The 19,996-nt window shown below is 38.4% G+C and overlaps 1 protein-coding gene across 8 annotated transcripts in view; it reads left to right on the top strand.

The window, feature by feature from the left end:
* The window catches only part of GRB14 (growth factor receptor bound protein 14), a 66,162-nt gene that overhangs the window by 24,776 nt on the left and 21,390 nt on the right, over positions 1 to 19,996 (top strand). For 4 of the 8 annotated variants that reach the window (XR_010473674.1, XM_065068686.1, XM_065068684.1 and 1 more), the window contains exons 3-4: positions 12,018 to 12,192; positions 18,887 to 19,008. Coding sequence is in view for 7 of the 8 variants with exons in the window: in XM_065068686.1 (XP_064924758.1) it covers positions 12,018 to 12,192; positions 18,887 to 19,008 (297 nt within the window). In the remaining variant the exon portion in view is untranslated. The remainder of the gene's footprint in view (positions 1 to 12,017; positions 12,193 to 18,886; positions 19,009 to 19,996) is intronic. The other 4 variants (XM_065068685.1, XM_065068689.1, XM_021291138.2 and 1 more) reach the window with 1 other exon arrangement.

Raw genomic sequence — 19,996 nt, 5'->3', positions numbered from 1 at the left:
TTGATTACATTATTTCAAGGCAAACTTTTTTTGGTAGTTTGAAGTAGTTATATGAGAACAGATTTATGCTGACACAGTTTAGCATATAGTGGGTGCCCAGGAAACAGTACAGAGCAAGGCACGTCAAACTTCCCGAGTCACACTTCCCAGGAATACTTCTCTGGTTTCTTGAGCCAGAGTTGATAGATGGTCATAATATTTCTCATTTTTTATCATATTTGGCATAACATATTTAATTTATTCTCTCTGGCAGATCCTAATGGCTGTCTTGGACTGCTGACCTCTATCTCTTCCAATACACATGCTTGGGCATCACATCTTTGGTTCCTTTCTTTCCTGTGCCTTATGTATCCCTGAGGTTACAAGTTTCTACTGTTTGTGTCTTTGGCATCACTAAAATTCTTAGGAAGAACTGACACCTGGGAGGATGTGTTCAGTTGACACCCTTAATGCTTTTCCTTTATTTCCTGCTAGAATCCTCTTTTTTTTTTTCCCCACTATTCCTCAGCATACTGCTTTCTTCACAGTCTTTTTCATTGCTCTTGTGTATTGCATCATTTCCATCTCCAATCTCTGCCCTAACATAACATTGTACCTTTTTCTTAGACCACTTAGACTGCTGTTCTGAACCAGTTAATTCTCTTCTGGAAGGGGTTGGTAATTAAATGGTATCTAGACTGAATAGCAGTCGGAGCCCTCTGCTTATCGTGTGTTGGCTTGACAGTCAGATTTAGCTGGTCAGATTATCCACCAGCTGCATAGGCAAGCTCTCAGGGTTGTCATTTGTCCTTTGGTCCTGGTGGCTCTAACTTGTTGGATTGCTGTCTGTCTCCATCTTTTTGGGTGCCCCGTTTGACAAGACTTTTAGGATGATCGTAACACAAATAAAATACATACATTTTTGATTATATGAACATGGCTTGTATGTGGGGAAGAGGAGCAGCAGCCAGACAACTCAGAAGACCTCTGAATGCAGGATGTCACAGCACGTGCAGGGATGAAAAATGTGCTACTAACTTCTCAGTTTTCCTATATGGCTGAAGGCTTTTCCTTTCACAAACCTCATTTTCATTTTAGAATAAGTGATTAGAGGTACATATTGTCAAAATACACTGAATTTCTGAAATGATTCATATCTCCTTATTTCTACATCATCCACTTAACATCATGGTTTTGTTCCACTTTGTTCACTTATTTTAGTGAGCATCTCCTGCATTAGGTGACTATTAAATTTTTTGCTGACAGCTATAGGGCTTGTTTTCCATGCCCTTGTATTCCTGGTCTTATTTTTTTTTCCTTTTTTTTTTTTCTTTTCTGTTCCTGTGGTGGTTTGGATTTGCTGGCAATAATATCTGCCAAATCTGTAGTAACGCAACAGTATATAGTTCAATGTTTCACATGGTTTGAGTAGACTTACTAGCTTGATTGCAAAATCTGCTCTTTATTTGGATTTTAGGTTTTGGCCAGAGGGAACATGCTATGTGAATAGAATGAAAGACAAGTTGAAAAGTGCTGAGGGGTAAAATGTTCTATCAGAATAACTGTTCTACAGCAGTTAAACCTTGCTGTTATGTAACACCAGTGACTAGAAACAGACACCCAGAGACAGTGCTGGGCTGGAAGGATGCTGTAGTCTGACCCAGCAAAGCAGGTCTTTTTGTCTTACAGCAAATGGCAAAGTACTTCATCGTTCTAAACCAACTGTTTATTATGGTGAGTTAACCTACAGAGCCTTTGTCTTATTTGCTCTGGACATTCCTTGTACCAGTCCAGAAATTCCGAGAAAATTTCCAAATTCTATCTTCTTTAGCTAAAAGTCTAAACTTTGCTTAGTCTTATGGAGTGTACATTCATTTTTCCTCTAGTGACCTCTGTGGGAATACTTAGGTGATAAAGGTGATGAAAAAGGCATTCTTCGCTTTCAGTCTGTCTTGCAGTTCAAACCCCAACATCTGTATTAAATTGTAAAAGTGAAAGAACATTTTGAGAATTGATTTTTTTTTTCTTAATTTAAGAAATTATTTTGGACTGCTGCAAAGGAAATGGGGAGCTAACTGGTCTCTTAATGGTGTTGTTCAGAGATGTGGTCTTTCTCAGCTTCAGCGAGAGATCTGCTTTACTGAGAAACCAGCAACACAGTGTGAAAAACCTGGTAGAAACAATAGGTTCTTCTTTTTATAGTTTGTATCTCTTCAGAAACATAGAGTGCAGCCAGAACGTGGCAGTAACAGATTTGCTTTCTCTTGTACTGGAACACAGCATTCTATTTATCTCTGACAAGCGAAGGAGATGTTGGACAAACTGAACTATTAAATACAGAAAGCCTCATTTAAATAATGCTAGCTCTTTGACATAAATAGGGACAAGCTATTCAAACATGAGGCTGATAACATTCTGCCCTTAACTTTGTTGTACACAGAAAACAAAAACCAGAAGTGTCTTTTAGTGGCTTTATATTTAAATTTCTTTCTCCCCCGATCTTCATACAAGACTTCTTTGGAAAGTAGAGTAGTGTGTGGATAATTTCTACCGTATTTCTGATTCGGGGGATGAAAAACACTGGTGCACTGGGAACGTTTTTCATTTCCTGTTCATTTTCTATTTCACAATCTTTTTTTTTTTTTTTTTTGAAATAAAATACTGAAGTTCCTCCAAGTCAGATTCTTTGCATCCTACAGTATGATTTTCCGTTCCATCCCTCTTTCTAAGTCCAGTTAGTCTAACTGGATATTTTTCCATCAGTATATGGTAAGTGCATTCTAAGTGTGGCTTTTGTATATAGTAAAATGTACAGCTGTGTATTACCATTTAACATATAAAAGCTGTATGAAGTTAAGACTTAGAAGGTAGTGTGGAAGCAAAGGACTGAAGATACTAAGTAACCTAAGTTTACTAATAGGGCTAATAAGCCGTTCACCTCCAGTAAATTAACTTTTCATGAAGAAAATTCCATGTGAAAGTACGCTCTTATTAACCTTAATGCAATAATCAAGTCAGGTCTGAATATTGATCTTTTTAAATTGAACAATAAGGCTTTTGAACTTTTATCATAAAGGACTAGATTTGGGACCAAAATATGATACCCTTAGCCACTACCAAAGTGAGTGATTTTTGTACCTTGCTAGTTATCTTAGCAATTTCCTATGGATTTTGTGAGAGATATTAAGGTATTGTTATCTCCGAGTGAAGGTAATGGGTCATAAAGCATGTGCATTTGACCTGAAGAATTTAAGTTTGTATTGTGAGCTATATTGGTTGGACGTACTGAACGGTATGAAAGAGCATGGTGATTCTGACATGAAGAGGTGGTGATGCACAGCCAAAAGGCAGAATAGCTGGCATGCAAATGTGTTTTTTCGGAAGTTGGGTTATGTTGTGTTCTCCACTGACTTTTACAATTACTTGCCTTTGGTTGAGAAGTTTTACCCAAGTTTCACTGGATTGTTGTCATAATTTGTTTATTTTTAGTAGACAGGAAGATGTAAAACTCTCTTCTCTTCCTAATTGAGATCTCCATGTGTATGCACTGGATTTAGATTAAATGGACAGCCACGTGCACTATGCACTGAGGCTGAGAAGCGGCCTAGCTTGTTTTAGCTGTCTTTAAGTAAGTGTTACATACAAGAGAGGAACAGGGAACCTTTTATCTTTTCCAGGGCCAAGAGGTTTTTCAGATACAATTGTGTCAGATGTTAATGCACACACTTAGCATTGCTCAATGATGTAATAAAAATAACTAAGGCGTATTTTTATCATGGTTTGTAAGACTTGGGTTCTCCACTCTGATTTAAATGTTAGTATGAGTAAGAATCTGAAATTATTTTACTCTAGCCAGCTGTCCTAAAAATGAACTGTTCATTCCAAGTGTATTTTGCAGTCTCTCACTCCGTGGCTGCTTAATCTTGATAACAGCTCATCTTTTGAAGAACCCGTGCAAAGTTACTGATTCCAATCACTGTGAACTGCGTTACCCCACTGAGATTTTTCAAAAGTACGTTGATTACTCTAAACTGTTCTAGTAACTGCTGTAAACAAGATGGGGAAGAGTTTTTGTAAATTTGAGAGTGGATTTTCTTCTAGAGACAGATTCAGGTAATGTTAGTAGATTCTTACCGATCTGTCTGGCAACAGTGGCTCACAAATTCACAATGCTAAACCCCAGAACTAATCTGCTGCAATAACCCTTGGGGTTTTCCTCTTTCTTGGGACTGAACAGAAGTTTATATCCTATGCACATCAGATGAAGTAATAGATGGAGCTTAAGCCTCCATTTCACTCGATGTTAGGATAGGCTGAGGTTTGCTATTTAAGTTTCTTTAAATTTTAGACTGTATAATCTTCTGTTAACTATTTGGTTTTTTGCATTTTCATTTTTCTTTTTTAGACCAGCAATTTTATTTCACCTGTAAAGAGTAGATCTGGGGACATATTCTTCCATATGCATTGTGAATAATTAATGCAAATAAATGTTCTGGCTGCTCTGCAGTGTATTTATCTTGTATAAGTGATCCTTTGACTGCTTAATAATCTAGCAAACCTGCTAATTTTCTTTCATTTCTGCTATTCCTTAGAATTGTATTATTTGAAATTCTTGCTAATGATGTTTGAATTTCCTCAAAGCTTTCTAGTTATTCATACACATCTTATCAGTTGTACTTGAAATTCCTCTTTAGCTACTTTTGTTTGGAATCTCCGTAGTCTGAAAAAAATCTCTAGTAAGGCAGAATAATTGGACACTATTTAAATTTGACTCAATTTAAATAAATTGTCCCGTCCACCTACCTTTCCGTATAAATAATATGCATTCTTTTTAAGGTCTTTATTGTGGTCTTCTATAGATTCCTTTGCATTTCTTAGTCTTGATTTGGTCCTTTGTTGTGGTAATGGTTGTTGATGGTGATAAACCTTTCACTTTCTATGTTTAATCTACATGTTATTTATTACTTCAATTCTTACACTATGTTGAACTTCATAATGTAGCTGTTATTTAATTCTCCCATTATACTAACTTTCTGAGCAACATAATTACAGTAACTGTATAGTTAACAAGAATTTCACTTTCTGCTCTAAAAGTAATTGTACTATGAGTTAATTGTCAAAAGTGTGTAAGTTGCTTTCTCTAGACCTTGCCTTTTGTTTAGTTTTATACAGAGAAATGAAATCTTCTATAACTGTTGTGTTACCATTAATATTTTGCTTCTGTTGACCAATATTGAAAAAGTGAATGTATCAAATTCAGGATTAAATAATGATATTTATATTTTAACTTTCCTGTTGTCTTTCAAACCTTGTTTCGCTGCAGTTTTACTAAATTGTCTTTGAGTTGATTGCATGTCAGCATTGTCCTCATTCTGCCATTTTTTTCTAACATCATTATGTTATTGTCATAACCTTAGTTTGAAATAACTTTACTGGTATGTTTTTGCACATAGCTTATTATAATTTGGAGATCTGCATAATTTAACCTTCCTTTTTATAATACAACATATTTACACATCTAAAGCAGTAGTCATATGAAGAAGTCTAAATGCTTTACAAACCTTAATGAGTTCAATCTGTTACCCTGCTGTAGAGAAACAAATTTCAGTCCTCCTGCCCCATTTTACCAAAAGGAAACTGAGGGACTAATGGTGACTTGCCCAAAGTCAGATGGCAAACGTGTTTTAAAATTATGAATTGGACCTCTGTTGCCTACAGGTAATCTCTGATATTTTTTGTTACTTCTTCACATTGCTATTTAATTACTTTTTTGTGTGCGATTTTTTCATTTATGGCTTGGTTGATCTTGTGCTGGATGAAGTAGGACACAAAGTCTGTTCTAAGAGTCTGGGGGAGGGGAGTGACTATATGGGCTATATAATATAGGCAGTTGCCATAGTGCTATGGTAAACTATCAGAAGACTACTACAGAAAATAAATAGCAATTTTTTTTCAGTTTATAATGTGCGTATACTTTTACTATGAAATGAAACATTTTTGAGTACCTGCTAATAATATTCAGGTCTAAAAAAGTTCATTGTATTTTTAAGCAACAAATTTATTAATTGCAAGAGAAATTGAGCTTGTCAGTCGTCTCGTATTTGAGTACAGGCTGGAAACTGACATTATTTTTGGTCTTTGACATGTCATTTTGAAAATTGTTAGATTTTGGAAACAATATGAGGTTTTTCTAGGTTGTGGTAGGAAGGGGAGGCAATTTTCCTAGACTTTGCCCTTCTTTTCTTGGCACTTTGGTTTCATTGCAAGACAGACATCATTGATTATTAGTGCTTGTGGGACCATACCTCAATCCATCAATAATAGGTAAGTGTATGCAAAGTTCACTTTTGGTCACTTGGAAGAACAGCTCCTCCTTCTTTGGGCAACTACTTTGTTCTTTGATGTTTACTGTCCTTGTTATCAGTGACTTCGTTTACTTTCAGTTTCTTTAGATAGATCTCTCAAGTCTTCATTATATGGCTTCACAAGCTGTAGAAGTTACTTAATTTTGTCTTAATAGCCTTGATGGTCCTATTGAATAAGATGACAGTTTCATTTCGTGTCACTTCCGAAGTATCCAGTCTGCCTATTATAGATGAATTTTAGAATGTTCTGAGTTGTACCTTGAGAAGAAAGTAACGTATTTCAGAAAATTGCAGCCATAGAATAGAAAATGTTGCTGGCAACAGGATCTTAAAATTTCCCTTCCTGAAGCTGATGGGAATACAGGGAGCCTCTGCATGACAGAGATTTTAAGTCTAATGCTCATGCCACCTAAGCTACCATGTATCTATCCTGTATATTTTTTTGCATGGAAGCAGTGTTCCTTCCATCTCTTGAAGCCATGCTGTGTTCCAAATAAGAAGTATAGATTCACCAAGACCCATATTTTATATAAGTTTGTTCTTTTGGATTACATGCTGGAACTCAGGTTTGCCCTCTTCCCCCATGGAGAGGCTTGCAGGTGATTGTCCCTGATTACTGGATGATGGTACTAACCTGCCCAATTATGCATTGACAAGTCTGTGCAGAAATCATGTGGTGCCTTGTGAACCCTCCTTCAGAGGAGAAGTTTGCAGGCTTAATGACCACCATTTTGGATTTGGGTGCCTAAAATATTAACGAGTCTTCTGTTGGTTTGTGTCTGTGCTCCAGTTCTCTGTGTTCATTCCTTGCAGGGACATGTACAGGACAAATTTTGCAAGCTCCTGTTTTGGTGTTTGAGAAAGCAGTTGCTTTACAATGAGCAGCTACCGTTTATTCCTCTCTGCAAACTGTAAGAATTGTTTTGGAACTCTTCTTCCCTTTGGAGGAAATACTGGAAGCTGGCCTTTTAACTGCAGACTGCCATATTTAATCGGAAATTCTTGCCTTCACACCTGATAATGAAAACAGTAAACTTTACTAACACACTTTTTTTTTAAACTAGTGAGTTAAGCTGCCCTTAAATATTTTTATGAATGTGAAATTTTGCTGATTCCCTCTACAACCAATACAGACTATTGCTAGAATCATTAAAAAGTTCAAAATGCCATAAATTTCCAAGTGCTTCCATTGTAGTTCAAATTCCCATACCCTCCACCCGTTTCAATAAGAAAAAACTTTGCCTACTGGGGGGCAAGGTTGGATGTTGGAGAACAAATGCTTGAGGCAAATAGCCTGTTAGTTAACACTAAAGACAGAGGGTAGCACAGTATCAGGCAGGATCTCAGGGGAAGTGCGACACCCTGGGGTGTAAGACTTTATAAGGTCTCTTTTTGCATACAATAACTCTCCATTTAAGATAAATGTGACTGAAATTATAATATAAGTACAAAATGTGCGATGTTTTATTCATGGAGAAAAGCAATTGTAGAAACAATAAGCTGAAGTTAGGTGCTTGTATCTTTATAGATGAAAGTGGCCTGATTTTTCTTTCAAAGGTACTGATCATCCACTGTCTTAATGGCTGTACAGGAGCATTAAGAAACATGTAAATGTCAGGTCATTTTGATGCGGGCACCTAAATGTGGACTCCATGTGCTGAGTGATTCTTTTTCTGTTGGATCTACCTGGCTTTTTTCACACGTCAGGACTCAGTTTGAAATTTGAAATTTCTCGGTGTGTGGTATGGTCTTTCCATATGTTTGTGCTGTTTCTGCAGATTGGAACTTTCAAAACAGATGGCTTGAAGATTCTGAAGAATCAGGCTTGGATGCTCTCTCTTAAAAGTCTATGAAACATTTTATTTAATTATTGTAGTGGAGATGACAGTTGAGTGTGGAAGAAGACTCGGGGGAGTAGAGTCCAGCCTTCTCTTCCTTCTCCTTCCTCCCACACTGATTACCTTATGTGCTCTTGTACTTATTCTTTTAAACAGTTTCTGGGGTTTTTTTGCTTCTTCTGGTTGGTTTTTAGTATGAAAGCTAGAGTCTCCTTTTTCTCTTTCTGTATTAAATACTAGGTTATATTTGTCAGCATTGATTTTACATTCTGAGTTCAGATGATCAGCGAAATACAAACAATAATGTATTTTATTTTTATTTGAAACAACATTTCTCATCAAAATAGGGGTTTTGAGGGATGAAGATGCATTGCACGTGCTTCTGGGATCTTGGCTGAATTTTAATCTATTGAAAAATTGAAAGATGACGTGCAGCAAAGCTGTACCTCCTTATCTGCTCCCATAGGCAATGAAAATGATGAATGCTTGTCATGCTCAGCTTGGTGTTTTCCTCCAGGTCTTGGAGCTGCTGATTTCTTACTTCCAGTGACTTAAGTGGAAGCTATAGAGAAGTTTCTCTTTCTGACCTTGAGAAGAACTAAAATCTCCTTGTATTTATAAACTAGACAGGAAAGAAGATGATCTGAGCACTACTGAGCCATTTTTTTCTGACTTTCTACTAATAGATGTAGTCAAGGAAGGTTAAATAGCTTGCTTTACAGCAAAGCTTAAGAGTGTATGGTAATGAAAACTGTAATTGCAGCTTGTTCTCAATTAGCAGCTTGTTTCTTGTGTGCTACTTCTCAGACAAGTTTTCAGGGGAAAAAATGGAAGAGAGTGGGGATGACTGGCCAGCCTAATGCATAGTAATAACAGCTAATAAAAATAAAGAAGTGGTCACTCAAGCTTCCTCATCTCTATAGGAGGTCAGTACAACTGCATTTTTAGTATAATCCTACCACCTTTTAATTCTTGGACCATTCTCTACTTTTGGGAAGAGAAGTATTTATTGTGACGTATTTCCAAGGAAAAATGGGATTTTGAATTTATCTTTTTTCATGTGATCCACTCTTCTTGGAACAAACATATTCCCAGCAAATCCTACAAGAGACTTCACTTCAAACACAGCAGAAACCGCAGACTGAGCAGCTTTTTCTAATTAAAAAACCCCTCAAAGGTCACTCTAACTGATGAGATTTACACCATCAGATTCAATTCATTAAACTAAAACTGTAAAACAAGTTCAAGAGGGTCTGTTAGGTGACTGCCTGTCTGTTGTCTCCTGCTGTATTTGAAACCCTTGCAAGGAAGAGGAAAAGGGGCACAGCATTTGTGTTTTATAAGTTAGCAAATGGAATAGTTGTGAGCTATGGGGATACGGTGTCCTAGACTTGAGCAGGATTTATTTCCCTATACTGAGAAAGCCAAGCGAGAATACTCACAGAGAATATAAACTCTGGGGGTTTTTTCCATTGTTTTTTCATTGTTGTGTTGTGTTGTTTTGTTTTAGCTGTGCTCCTGTAATCCAAGGCCACCTCCAAGGCTTCCCACTCCCCGAGCTGAATGGCCACAGGCAGCTCATTATCGTGACTTGTGTTGCTGTCTTCAGCATTTTAAAAAGTCTCTTTCTGTTTCTTCAGCAATAAGAGTGTAGTCATCTGCACTGCGCCTCTTAACCCTTTTAAAAAGAATTTCTGTAAAAATTGTCCGTCAAGGGCTTCAGCGTGGGCTGTACGTGTTCTTGCTGTAAAACAAGCTCACCACCTACCTCAGTGAGTACCTGGAGAAAACTGTGGTTGCTACTACATGCTGGCAGGGTCCGTAGCCAGGGCGCTGGCATGGATTCTCACCTGGGCTTTATTGCAAGAATATTGAGAAACAGAATATTTCAGTTGGAAGCCATCTACAGCAATCATCTAGTCCAATACTAGGAAAGTCACTTTAATTCCCTCCCTTCCTTTTCCCTTCTATACTGTCTGTCTCCTTTCTGACACTTCAGCCTGTAAAATGTGTTAGATTCAGCCTGACACAGACTTACAGGGGAGGCTAATGAAGCTATCCCTGACCTTCAGTGCTGCCTGGAGTAGAACATGTTTTCAAGTGATGGGATGCTGTTTTTTCTCCTCACCTGTACAGCCCCCCATCCCGTTCACAGTGCATCCTGCCAGACACCTCTTTTAGTTTCATCTTGTAAATACTGCAGGAATTTAAATCGTTCATGCTGATTTATCCTGAACAGCAGAAGATCATTTCTGTGTGACTGGAGCGGGAGTTTCAGTAAGCTGAGCATGTGGAATGAGACCCTGCTGCAAGCAGCTGCATTGCTGCTGGTCTTGTTTGGCAGTGGGAACGCTGCCAAAGCACAGACATCTTGTAAAACCAACTGTAGCCATCAACCAGGGCTGCTTTGGCAGTATCAGTCATTGAATGCAATACTGATGTGGTCATTTTGCCTTTTGTATTAAATGTAAGTGCTGGTCTGTAGCTTAGTCCTGTGGAAACTTTGGCTTGACTTTGTCTGCCTGTTTTCCCTGGAAGACTCTGCTTTGAGGTGGTTGCTTCATGAGTAGAGACAGATTTTTGCCACTTTAGAGGTGTGATTTTAATGTTTGCTGTATCCTGAATGTTGGTGTTGTGGCAAGGGTGGCTGAACCTTGTGTGGAACTCTGGAGCTGCTACCATTTTTTAGCAGAAACATTAAAGCAAATCATCATGCTTATTTAGTGCAGGGTCAAAGTTCATAACAGAACTGCTGTATATGTAGTTCCATAGAGAAAATGAGATTTTGGAGAGGAGTAAGACTGTCCATGTACTTTAATCTCTATGTGGTTTCCAAATGGAGTCCTTTTTCCTTGTTCTGATGTTTGGAAAGCATGGGTGAGCTGACCTGATTATTTATTTATTTACTTATTTATTTACTTTTGGATTTTTTCTGATGGTGGGAGAAAAGGAGGTGGCAGGAGATACAGTTGCATCTCCTTGCTCACTTTCCTACCAACTTCAGCACAAACCAGAGAAGGAGCTGCTGTAACAAGGCAATGATACATTGCTGATTGTTCCTTAGATGCTTGAAATGAGTATGTGTTTAGTAAGGTGGCAATTAAGGACTGACTGACAGTAACATTCATGTTTGTCTTTAAAGTAGGAACTTGTGTCTCGATGTTTAATGAAGGGTTTACAACGGTATTTAGTTTTTGTGCATGAAGTTCAGGTGAGGTGTGTCATGTATTCTGATGAATATGGATAAACTGAATAAAGTGGGAGGAGGATTTTTGAGATAAATTAAAATGTCTTGGATGCCCTTTGTCTTGAGGACATTGTGCTTTGGCACAGACAGGGTAGCCCAGGTGGTTTGACCTGTGCTGAGCTCCTGGCTGCTGTGGCCAGACTATCTCTGGCAAGAGAGCTGCTCAGCGTCTCCTCTGGCACGGCTCCGCACAGGCTCTGCGCTGGGCATGGACACACAGGCTCTTACAGTTTAGTAAAGGAACAATGTTGCTCAGTATTACTCCACGCTTCTGGAAAATGTAAATATTGGAGAACAAGTCCCATTCTTAAAGATGAATTAATATATTCACTTCCCTGTCTCATGATGTTGAGTGGCTTTTGGGTGAAAGTGCTTTTTTGAAAATACAAAGAGTGGTCCAGTAGCCAAAGTTAGAAGTGGGATGTGCTTGCTCAGCTGTTTTGTTCTCAGTTGCACCATTGCACTACCGGGAAGTGGCTTGCTTTAATATTGCATTCTGTGTATATAAGTTCTTGTCCCAGTCATGAAGGTGAGAGATGAACATATTTGGACTAACTGAATTGAATATTAAACTTACGGATATTTTAGCTTTTTTATTTATTGCAGGTAATTAAAGTATATAGTGAAGACGATACTAGCAGAGCTTTGGAAGTACCACGTGATATAACAGCCAGGGATGTATGTCAGCTGTTGATATTGAAGAACCACTATATTGATGACCACAGCTGGACTCTATTTGAACAACTTACCCACACAGGTTTAGGTAAGACTAGACAGTATACAATGGTGTGGCAGTGCATAACATGTTTGGTGTTCATTTTCACATAAAAGAACAATTGTAATAGAAGGGCTTAGGAGTAAAATGATGGGAGGGCTTGTGTGAATTTATTATTTTGTGAGTTTGTTTCTTCTGTTTATCTTTTTTATTTTTTTTTGGCACAGTACATTTGCCTCACGCTGTTTGATCTATTCTACATCTGTAAGAGTTGATCTGAAAGACACTAACCATTGAGGTTCTCACTGCAAATTTTTTCTCACTTTTCCTTTATTTTCTTTGGCAGTTCTTTCTTTTCTACTGATGTTTCCTGCTTATCTCTAACAAGACATGGGTTATTTTCATTGCATATAGTGCTATTCTATCTGGACAACAGGGCTCAGTCTTCAGAAACATCAGAGTAGGCTGTCAGTATTTTCCTTCAATACAATCAGTTTGGCCAGATTTATTGTGAACTCTGGGACAGGCCTTCTTAAAAAGCAGAACAAAGCCATTCTTCTAAATTTCCAGTTATGGACCAATGAACTGTGTTGAAGTGACTTTATGCTTAGTATTTTAAGTTGCTGAAAAGAAATACTCTGAACTCCTTCTACATTATCGGTGTTCCTCTAGTGTGGTAAAAAGCCTCTTTTTCTATTATAAAGTTTAAAAGGAGTAATCCATGATTTCAAATTAACTGTACGAACATCTGTACTTTTAACTTCTGATCTCTGTTCCTTTTTGCAGTGTATAGACATAATTTTGCAGTATAGAAACCCATTAAGACAAATTAAATATAGGGAGTAAGGAGAAGTTTGCAGAGATGTCGAAAATGCAGAAGACAGGAAAGACTTCACTTAGCAGAAGATGATTTTACAAGCCCACTATTAGGCTGTAGTATTGAACTGATCCTCTAGTCAGACAATCTTACTTCCTTTTAAAGCATGTTTCGCTTCTCTATTGTGTTTGATTTTGATAGGGAATTATATCAGAAAAATCTGCTAGAAGGCAAATGCCATGTCACTCAGAGTTTTCATATTATTCTTGAACTTTGGCACTGTATTGGAGTTACAAAAGGTGCTACTTCTGCAACCTCAAGGGCGGTTCTAGTTGCCAGTGCAAAGTGTGGCATGAGGAAGAGGATGTTTTGGGGGCCTTCCTGCATTCTAAAATACATAGAAAACTCCTTGGAGTCCTTAATTTTTAGAAGAAAGTGCACTGGTACCTGGTAACTCTAGTACTGTTGATGTAAAAAAAAAGCAAAAGCAAAACCCAAACCCAAACCAAACAAAAACCCAACCAAAGCCCACGAACAAACAAAAAAAAATCCCAAACACAAAAACATGCGCCACCACAAGAAAAATAAACACCTGCCCAACATACACACAAAGCTATTGTTTAACTACCTTTCTTTGTATGTATCTAGGGAATCTGGACTCATGCATTTGTGTAAAACAAACTTGACTGTACATCTCCAACTGTATTATGTTTAATAGATGTATTTTAAAGATGAACTAGAAAAGCTAAACTGTTTTCTGCCCTTTTCTGCTCCTTTATCCTATGAAGGCAGCCTCAAACGTTTTTCAAGTTTTTTTCTTGCTTTGTAACATTTCAAAGTTATTTATAACCTTTTGCACTGAATGTATCAGTTGTAAGATGCTTCCAGCTCAGAGTAAGGTCAGAGTTAAATCTGGGTTGAGGCTGTAAATGACTGACTGCTACAGAAGAAGAGGCATAAAAATGGCTTTAGACAACACTACTATGTAAATAGTAGAAGTGTTTTCTGTGTTTTATAGTGGTGGTGGTGTTTAAGTAGTGTAGTAACTACAGAAGAACACACTTGACAAACCATGCGAGAACAACAGTGGCATTGTTTCTCCAGGTTTATTTATTTGCACAATACACCTTTTGTCAAATAGTGTGTTAGCTTCAATTGGAAGGATTTCTTGGAAGTTTTCAATATCAAATCATTAGTAAAGTGGCTTTTCCTAAGAGTCTGAAATTCTCAAAATAGCTGGCATGCAGGTCTGAAGACCTGCATTCACCATATAGTCTTCTGATCGCTCCAGCTGCTTGAGGCATCATTTTAGAAAAAAGTGAATTGTTCGTTTTAAAAACAAAGTAATTTTCTAAATGATGAGGGTAGTGATTCAACATTACTAGGAACAACTTGAGATATCTTTTTGTTTGTATTTTAATAATACTGAATAATAATGGATTTATTCTTATGATACTGTTAGAACGGGTTTTGTTTGAAAGGTTTAACATACTGATCTTGACTTGCATTAAGTAAATTCTTAAGCACTGGATGAGAAGTGTGAGCATATGTGTCTGTGTGAATTCCAGTATGAGGATTAATAATTCATTCATCAATTAGTGAACATTTTCTTTAATATCTAACAGCTGTCTTGAGTACTCCTGAATTAGATATGATTGCATGAATCTTAGTGAGCTGAGCACAGTGTTCTGCTTTTAATCAAGACAGACATTAATTACAACACCAAAGTGTGCCTTCATTGCTGTGTGGAGGTCGGTGCATGTGAAAATTAAAAAAGAAAAACAAAAAACAAAACAAAACCAAACAAAAACACCAAAACCAACCAACCAACCAAACAAAACAAAACTTCCCACCCAAAAGGAAACACAAAAACATAGTCTGTATATTCCTGTTTTCACAAACCTATATGCCCTTTAGTGTGGAACTATATTTTTCCTTTTCTAGTGGGAAATTTTTGTGTTGACTGTAAACAGTTTTCCATTTGCTTCTGCAGCTCAACAGATGTGTTGAGGGTTCGTCTTTAAGTAGGCAGTAGTGCCTTGGCCATATACATCATCGTTGTGTTTCAGTCTCTCATTTTGATTTCACTGTCCACATTCTTTTAGGTAGCTTGTGGGAAGGCTCACAAAGCATTATCTGTGTGAGAGTACTGGGCAATGGCTTCTCTGCTTTTGTTTCATTTAAATTTTCTTCTCCCTCTGGGTGGCTGTGATGGTTTGACGGAAATCAAGTAAGCCTTCTTCATGCAGGTAGAAACTTTTATTCTTAGTAGTTAGCATGGTATTTTGTTTTGAATTTAGTTTGGGAACACTAGCTTTCCAGTGTTTGGGATTTGGTATTAAAGGAATGAAGAAGCCACAGATATCATGGCTATTGCCAAGGGGACAAAAGACTTTACAGCTGTCCAGTGGCAGATGCTGGAGAGGAAGCTTTTTGAAATGTGTTCTGTCATGCACGTCAATATTGAATCTTCTTCCATGTGCTTTAGTTACTTTCCATAGTTAAGGAGATGTTGTTTTGGGCTGTAGCAGGTGCTCCTCACGCTAGAGATAGTCGTAATAAAGAGGTGGTAGCGAGTAAGGTAGAAGCTCTCCAGTCTAGCTGGAAGAGCAAAAAGGATCTAATTAAACCGAAGTGCAGCTTTTTCATGGCAACATTTAGAGATTTGATTACAGGGCTGTGGTTTGGAGGGCACTAAGTTAGTGTTTCAGTAAGTTGAAGCAATGGTAAAATATTCTGTGATGTGACACCTAAAAAATAAAGAAGTTGAAGCACCCTTACCCATCCATTGGGATGATGCAGAATGTCTTATTTTTTTACCAAGAAGTAAGCCTTGAGGGAATGGTATTTTCTAAAATGTCACAATGCCAACTGTTTAAATGTCATCCCAGAGGAGCACTTTCTTTCTATAAAACTGAAAGGAATAAAAGTGCTGATTTTGAGTAACGGCTTCAGTTCTTTAGTGTCTCTTTACCCCTGCATCTGAGAAACATGTTTTGGAGTAGAGCAACCTGTACAATATTTTAAGATTCTCACTTTTCTTTCACTGTTTATGGGGGTATTTTTTGTTTTCTGAATTGCTTTATGTTTTTATTTGCTCAAAACTAAAAGAGAAGTGTACCAGAGATGGACAATCGTATTAATACCCCTTGAGAACTACTAGGGCATTGCCAGGGTGTGCAGAGATGCAGTTAGAAAAGGAAAAGCTCAGCTTGAGTTGAAATTAGCCAGAGTTGTCAAAAACTGCAAGAAAGGGTTCTTCAGGTATGTAAACAACAAGCAGAAACAGAATGAAAATATTGGCCCTCTGTTAAACAGGAGGGGTGAATTGGTCGCAAACAATGCTGTAAAGGACGAGGTTTGCAACAATTTCCTCTCCTTTGTCTTTACCAGCACTGTTGGGTCCCAGACCTTGGGAACAGAAATCCAGGTTGATGCAAGCAGAGACAGACCCACCATCAGCAGATGGAATAGTTGGTATGTGAACTGTTACAGGAGCTTGATCCCTATGAACCGATGGGCCCCAATGCTATCCACCCAAAGATTTTAAGAGAACTTGCTGATGTTGTTGCAAGGCTGGTTTCTGTAATCGTTGAGAAGTTGTGAAGATCAAGTGATGTCCTAGAAGTCTGGAAGAAGGCTAAAGTCACCTCCATCTACAAGAAGGGCTTACAGGAGAATCCAGGAAATTATGGGCCCATCAGTCTTACCTCTGTCCCTGGGAAAGTTATGGAACAGATCCTCCTGGGAGCTATCGAAAGTCAGTTGAAATGTGTGATGGGGAAAAGACAGCACAGATTCACCAAGGGCAAACAGTGCATAACAAACCTGATCACCTTCTATGACAAAACAACCTGCTTGGTTGATGTGGGATGAGCAGTGGACATTGTTTACCTGGATTTCAGCAAGGCTTTTGATATGGTTTCCCACAGCCTTCTCTTAGAGAAACTGGTGTGTTACAGTCTAGACAGGTGATCTCTGCAGTAGATGGGGAGCTGACTGACAGAGTGTACCCAGAACGTGGTGGTAAATGGCTTCTTTTCAAACTGGCAACTTGTCATGAGCGGGGTCTCCCCAGGACAGACATTGGGCCCAATGCTGTTTAATATCTTCGCAAGTGATCTGGATGATGGGATCAAGTTGACGCTTACTGATGATACCAAACTGAGTGGGGAAGTGGACACTTTGGAAGGGGAAGTCACCCTGCAGGAAGACCTGGATAGACTGGAAGAGTGGGATAACAAGAATGTTGGGTAGTTCAACAAGAACAAGTGTAAGGTCTTGCACCTAGGAAAACATAATCCAGGTGTGCAGCACAGGCTGGGATCTACCAGGGTGGGGAGCAGCTCTGTGGAAAGGGTCCCGGTATGAGCTCAATATGAGTGAACAGTGTGCTTCTGTGGCAAAGAAATCCCACAGGATGCTGGGCTGCATCAAGAAGAGCATCACCAGCGGAGACAAAGAAGTCATTATCCTGCTCTACTCAGCACTTGTCAAGCCACACCTGGAATACTGTGTTGAGTTTTGTTCCCCAGTATGCAAAAAAGATGTGGACAGGCTGGATGGAGTCCAGAGAATGGCCACAAAGATGACGAAAACACTGGGAAGCTGCCATGGGAGGAAAGGCTGAGAGAACTGGTTTTGTTCAACCTTGAGAAAAGAAAGCTCGGGAGAGACCTTATCGCTGTGTTCCAATATTTAATGGGTGGCTACAAAGAAGATGGAGACTCCCTTTTTACAAGGAGTCACATGTAAAAGACAAGTGGTAATTTGTAAGAGTTACTTCTGGAGAGATTCCAATTAGACAAAAGAGGGAAATTTTTCACAAAGAGAATGATCAGCCATTGGAATAATCTCCCTAGGGAAATGGTGGACTCCCTAATATTGGGCACTCTTAAGATTCAGCTGGACAGGGTGTTGGGCCATTTTGTCTACACTCTGTTTTTCCTAAGAAAGGTTGGAACAGATGAACCTTGGGGTCCCTTCCAACCTGGTATTCTATGATTCTATTATTTATTAGCTTCATTTGATCTGATTACAAAATGTGAGTTTTGTAGCATCCTTACTTCCTGTTTTTATGGGCTCAAGAATTAGTTAAATTCAGTGAAGAATGAATTAAATTCAATGGAAGTTTAACTTTTCCCTGCTAGATCTGTAGATCATTAGAGTGCTTTGTCTCTGCTAGTCATGAGTTTATTATTTTCTCACTGAGGTGGGATTTAGCTGTATGAGTGTATTGTCTCTAAATTTGCTGGCTGGAAACTTCCTCAAGAAGGTTGTAGATTTGTGGGCTACAGTGAGGCTGTTGGCCACCAGATTAGACAGTGTGGAAGCATGAAGCAGTGACTGGTAAAAGAGGTGGCAAGAGAAGATCAGTAAAATATGTTGTAGTTCTAAAGAGGTTTTAATGATTTCAAATTTGACGTTTGATTTTTGTTTCTTAGAAGGTGCTACACTTTATGAAAGGTAGGCTCATTGTTCAGCCAGAACTTGCAAGAATTTATGATTTTTTTAAAAAATCTATACTATTCTTTTATCTAAGATTTTTTCAAAAGGTTTTAACAAGGGGCAGTTACATGAGAGCGTCAACATTAATTTAAAATATATAATAAGGTCCCTTAGGATAATGCAGTCAAGCATAGAAAATGTAATCAGAAAATTGTGAGTTGCATGGCCCATGTGTCACTGCTTGGCTTCTGCAAGACAACATGGATTTGGTCATGAAATGGAGTAGAGCCCTTAGCTACCCCTGTAAAAGAAAACAACTAAACATGAGCAAAAAACCCCTCATGTGACCTTCCTCAGAACTGCGGCCCTGCTGAGGTAGAACAGTAACTTGGTGTAATGCGGGCCTGACTAATGGACTAGGCTCTTAGGTGCAGGTTTTGTGTTGCTTTCTTTAAAATGTGTTCTATTTTTTTACAGGAAGAGCTATAGAGGATCATGAATTAGTGATGGAAGTCCAATCAAACTGGATAATGGAAGAGGAAAACAAACTGTATTTTAGAAAAAATTATGCCAAGTATGAGTTTTTTAAAAATCCACTGGTAAGTTCTAACATATCTCTGAAGTGATGCAGTTGCTGTTGCTGCAAAAGTCTTTTCTGTTAACATACAGGCAGAGTTTAGAGCTGTTAGTGTAATGTGAGTCAAAAGCAATAATTAGAAGGGAATATGTGAGATACAGGAATACATTGCAGTGTTTGTAACTGTTGGCTAGTCTTTTTGTTGCAACTGTGAAACATCCATGTTTATACTTTGTTTTGGGTGAGGGGTGCAGACGTGGGTTTAATTTTATTGAAGTGTGCACATGGATCTACAACAAAATAAAGTTTATGAAATTGAATGAAGTTTCCATCAAGTGACAATAAAATACAAAATGAAGCAGTGTGAGAAGGGGCATCTATAGCAAAGATGATTTTATTGTTGAAGTGAAAGTCGAATGTTAAGGCCCGGTGCTGCCCAATGGCAGCTTCTCACAGCTGCAGCTAAATGACAGCTGACACAAAAGGGCATGAGCAGCCATAACGTATTAGGAGTAAGTGAAAGCGAAGTCAAAGTTAGCGTATGTAAGGAATGGAAAGAGAGCAGAGACAACTCGTAGCTCAAGGATGTTGCCAAAGGTTAATGCTGCTGATTTGAATCTTGGCTGATGGCAAAGGCCATGGAAACAGTCCTGGCTCAGCAGGAGAAACTTGCCGCCTGGTTGCTCAAATGCATGGTGTGTTTGGATCGCTCCTAATGCTGTCTCTTGTAAAGCCAGCTTGTTTCAGATGTCAAAGGGAGAAGCAGCAGAAATATATGAGGACTTGAAAGGTGAAAGGTGCAAGGGAACTCAAATTATCTACCTGAGAAAAGATAAATATTAAGATACCAGAAGGTAGAAGAGATCTGAGGGTTTTTTTCATCCTCCACCTGTGTTTTTCTGGGTAAATCATATACTCCTCTACTATGGAAGTATCACTGCACTAGTGAAAAATTCTGAGCCTGAGATGTTCTACAGTTAGCAGAGAAGCTTTTAAAGAATAAATCTGTT

Source organism: Columba livia, chromosome 7 (assembly GCF_036013475.1).
Source record: "Columba livia isolate bColLiv1 breed racing homer chromosome 7, bColLiv1.pat.W.v2, whole genome shotgun sequence".
In the NCBI taxonomy this organism is placed as follows: domain Eukaryota; kingdom Metazoa; phylum Chordata; class Aves; order Columbiformes; family Columbidae; genus Columba; species Columba livia.
This window is presented reverse-complemented; position numbering and strand designations above follow the sequence as displayed.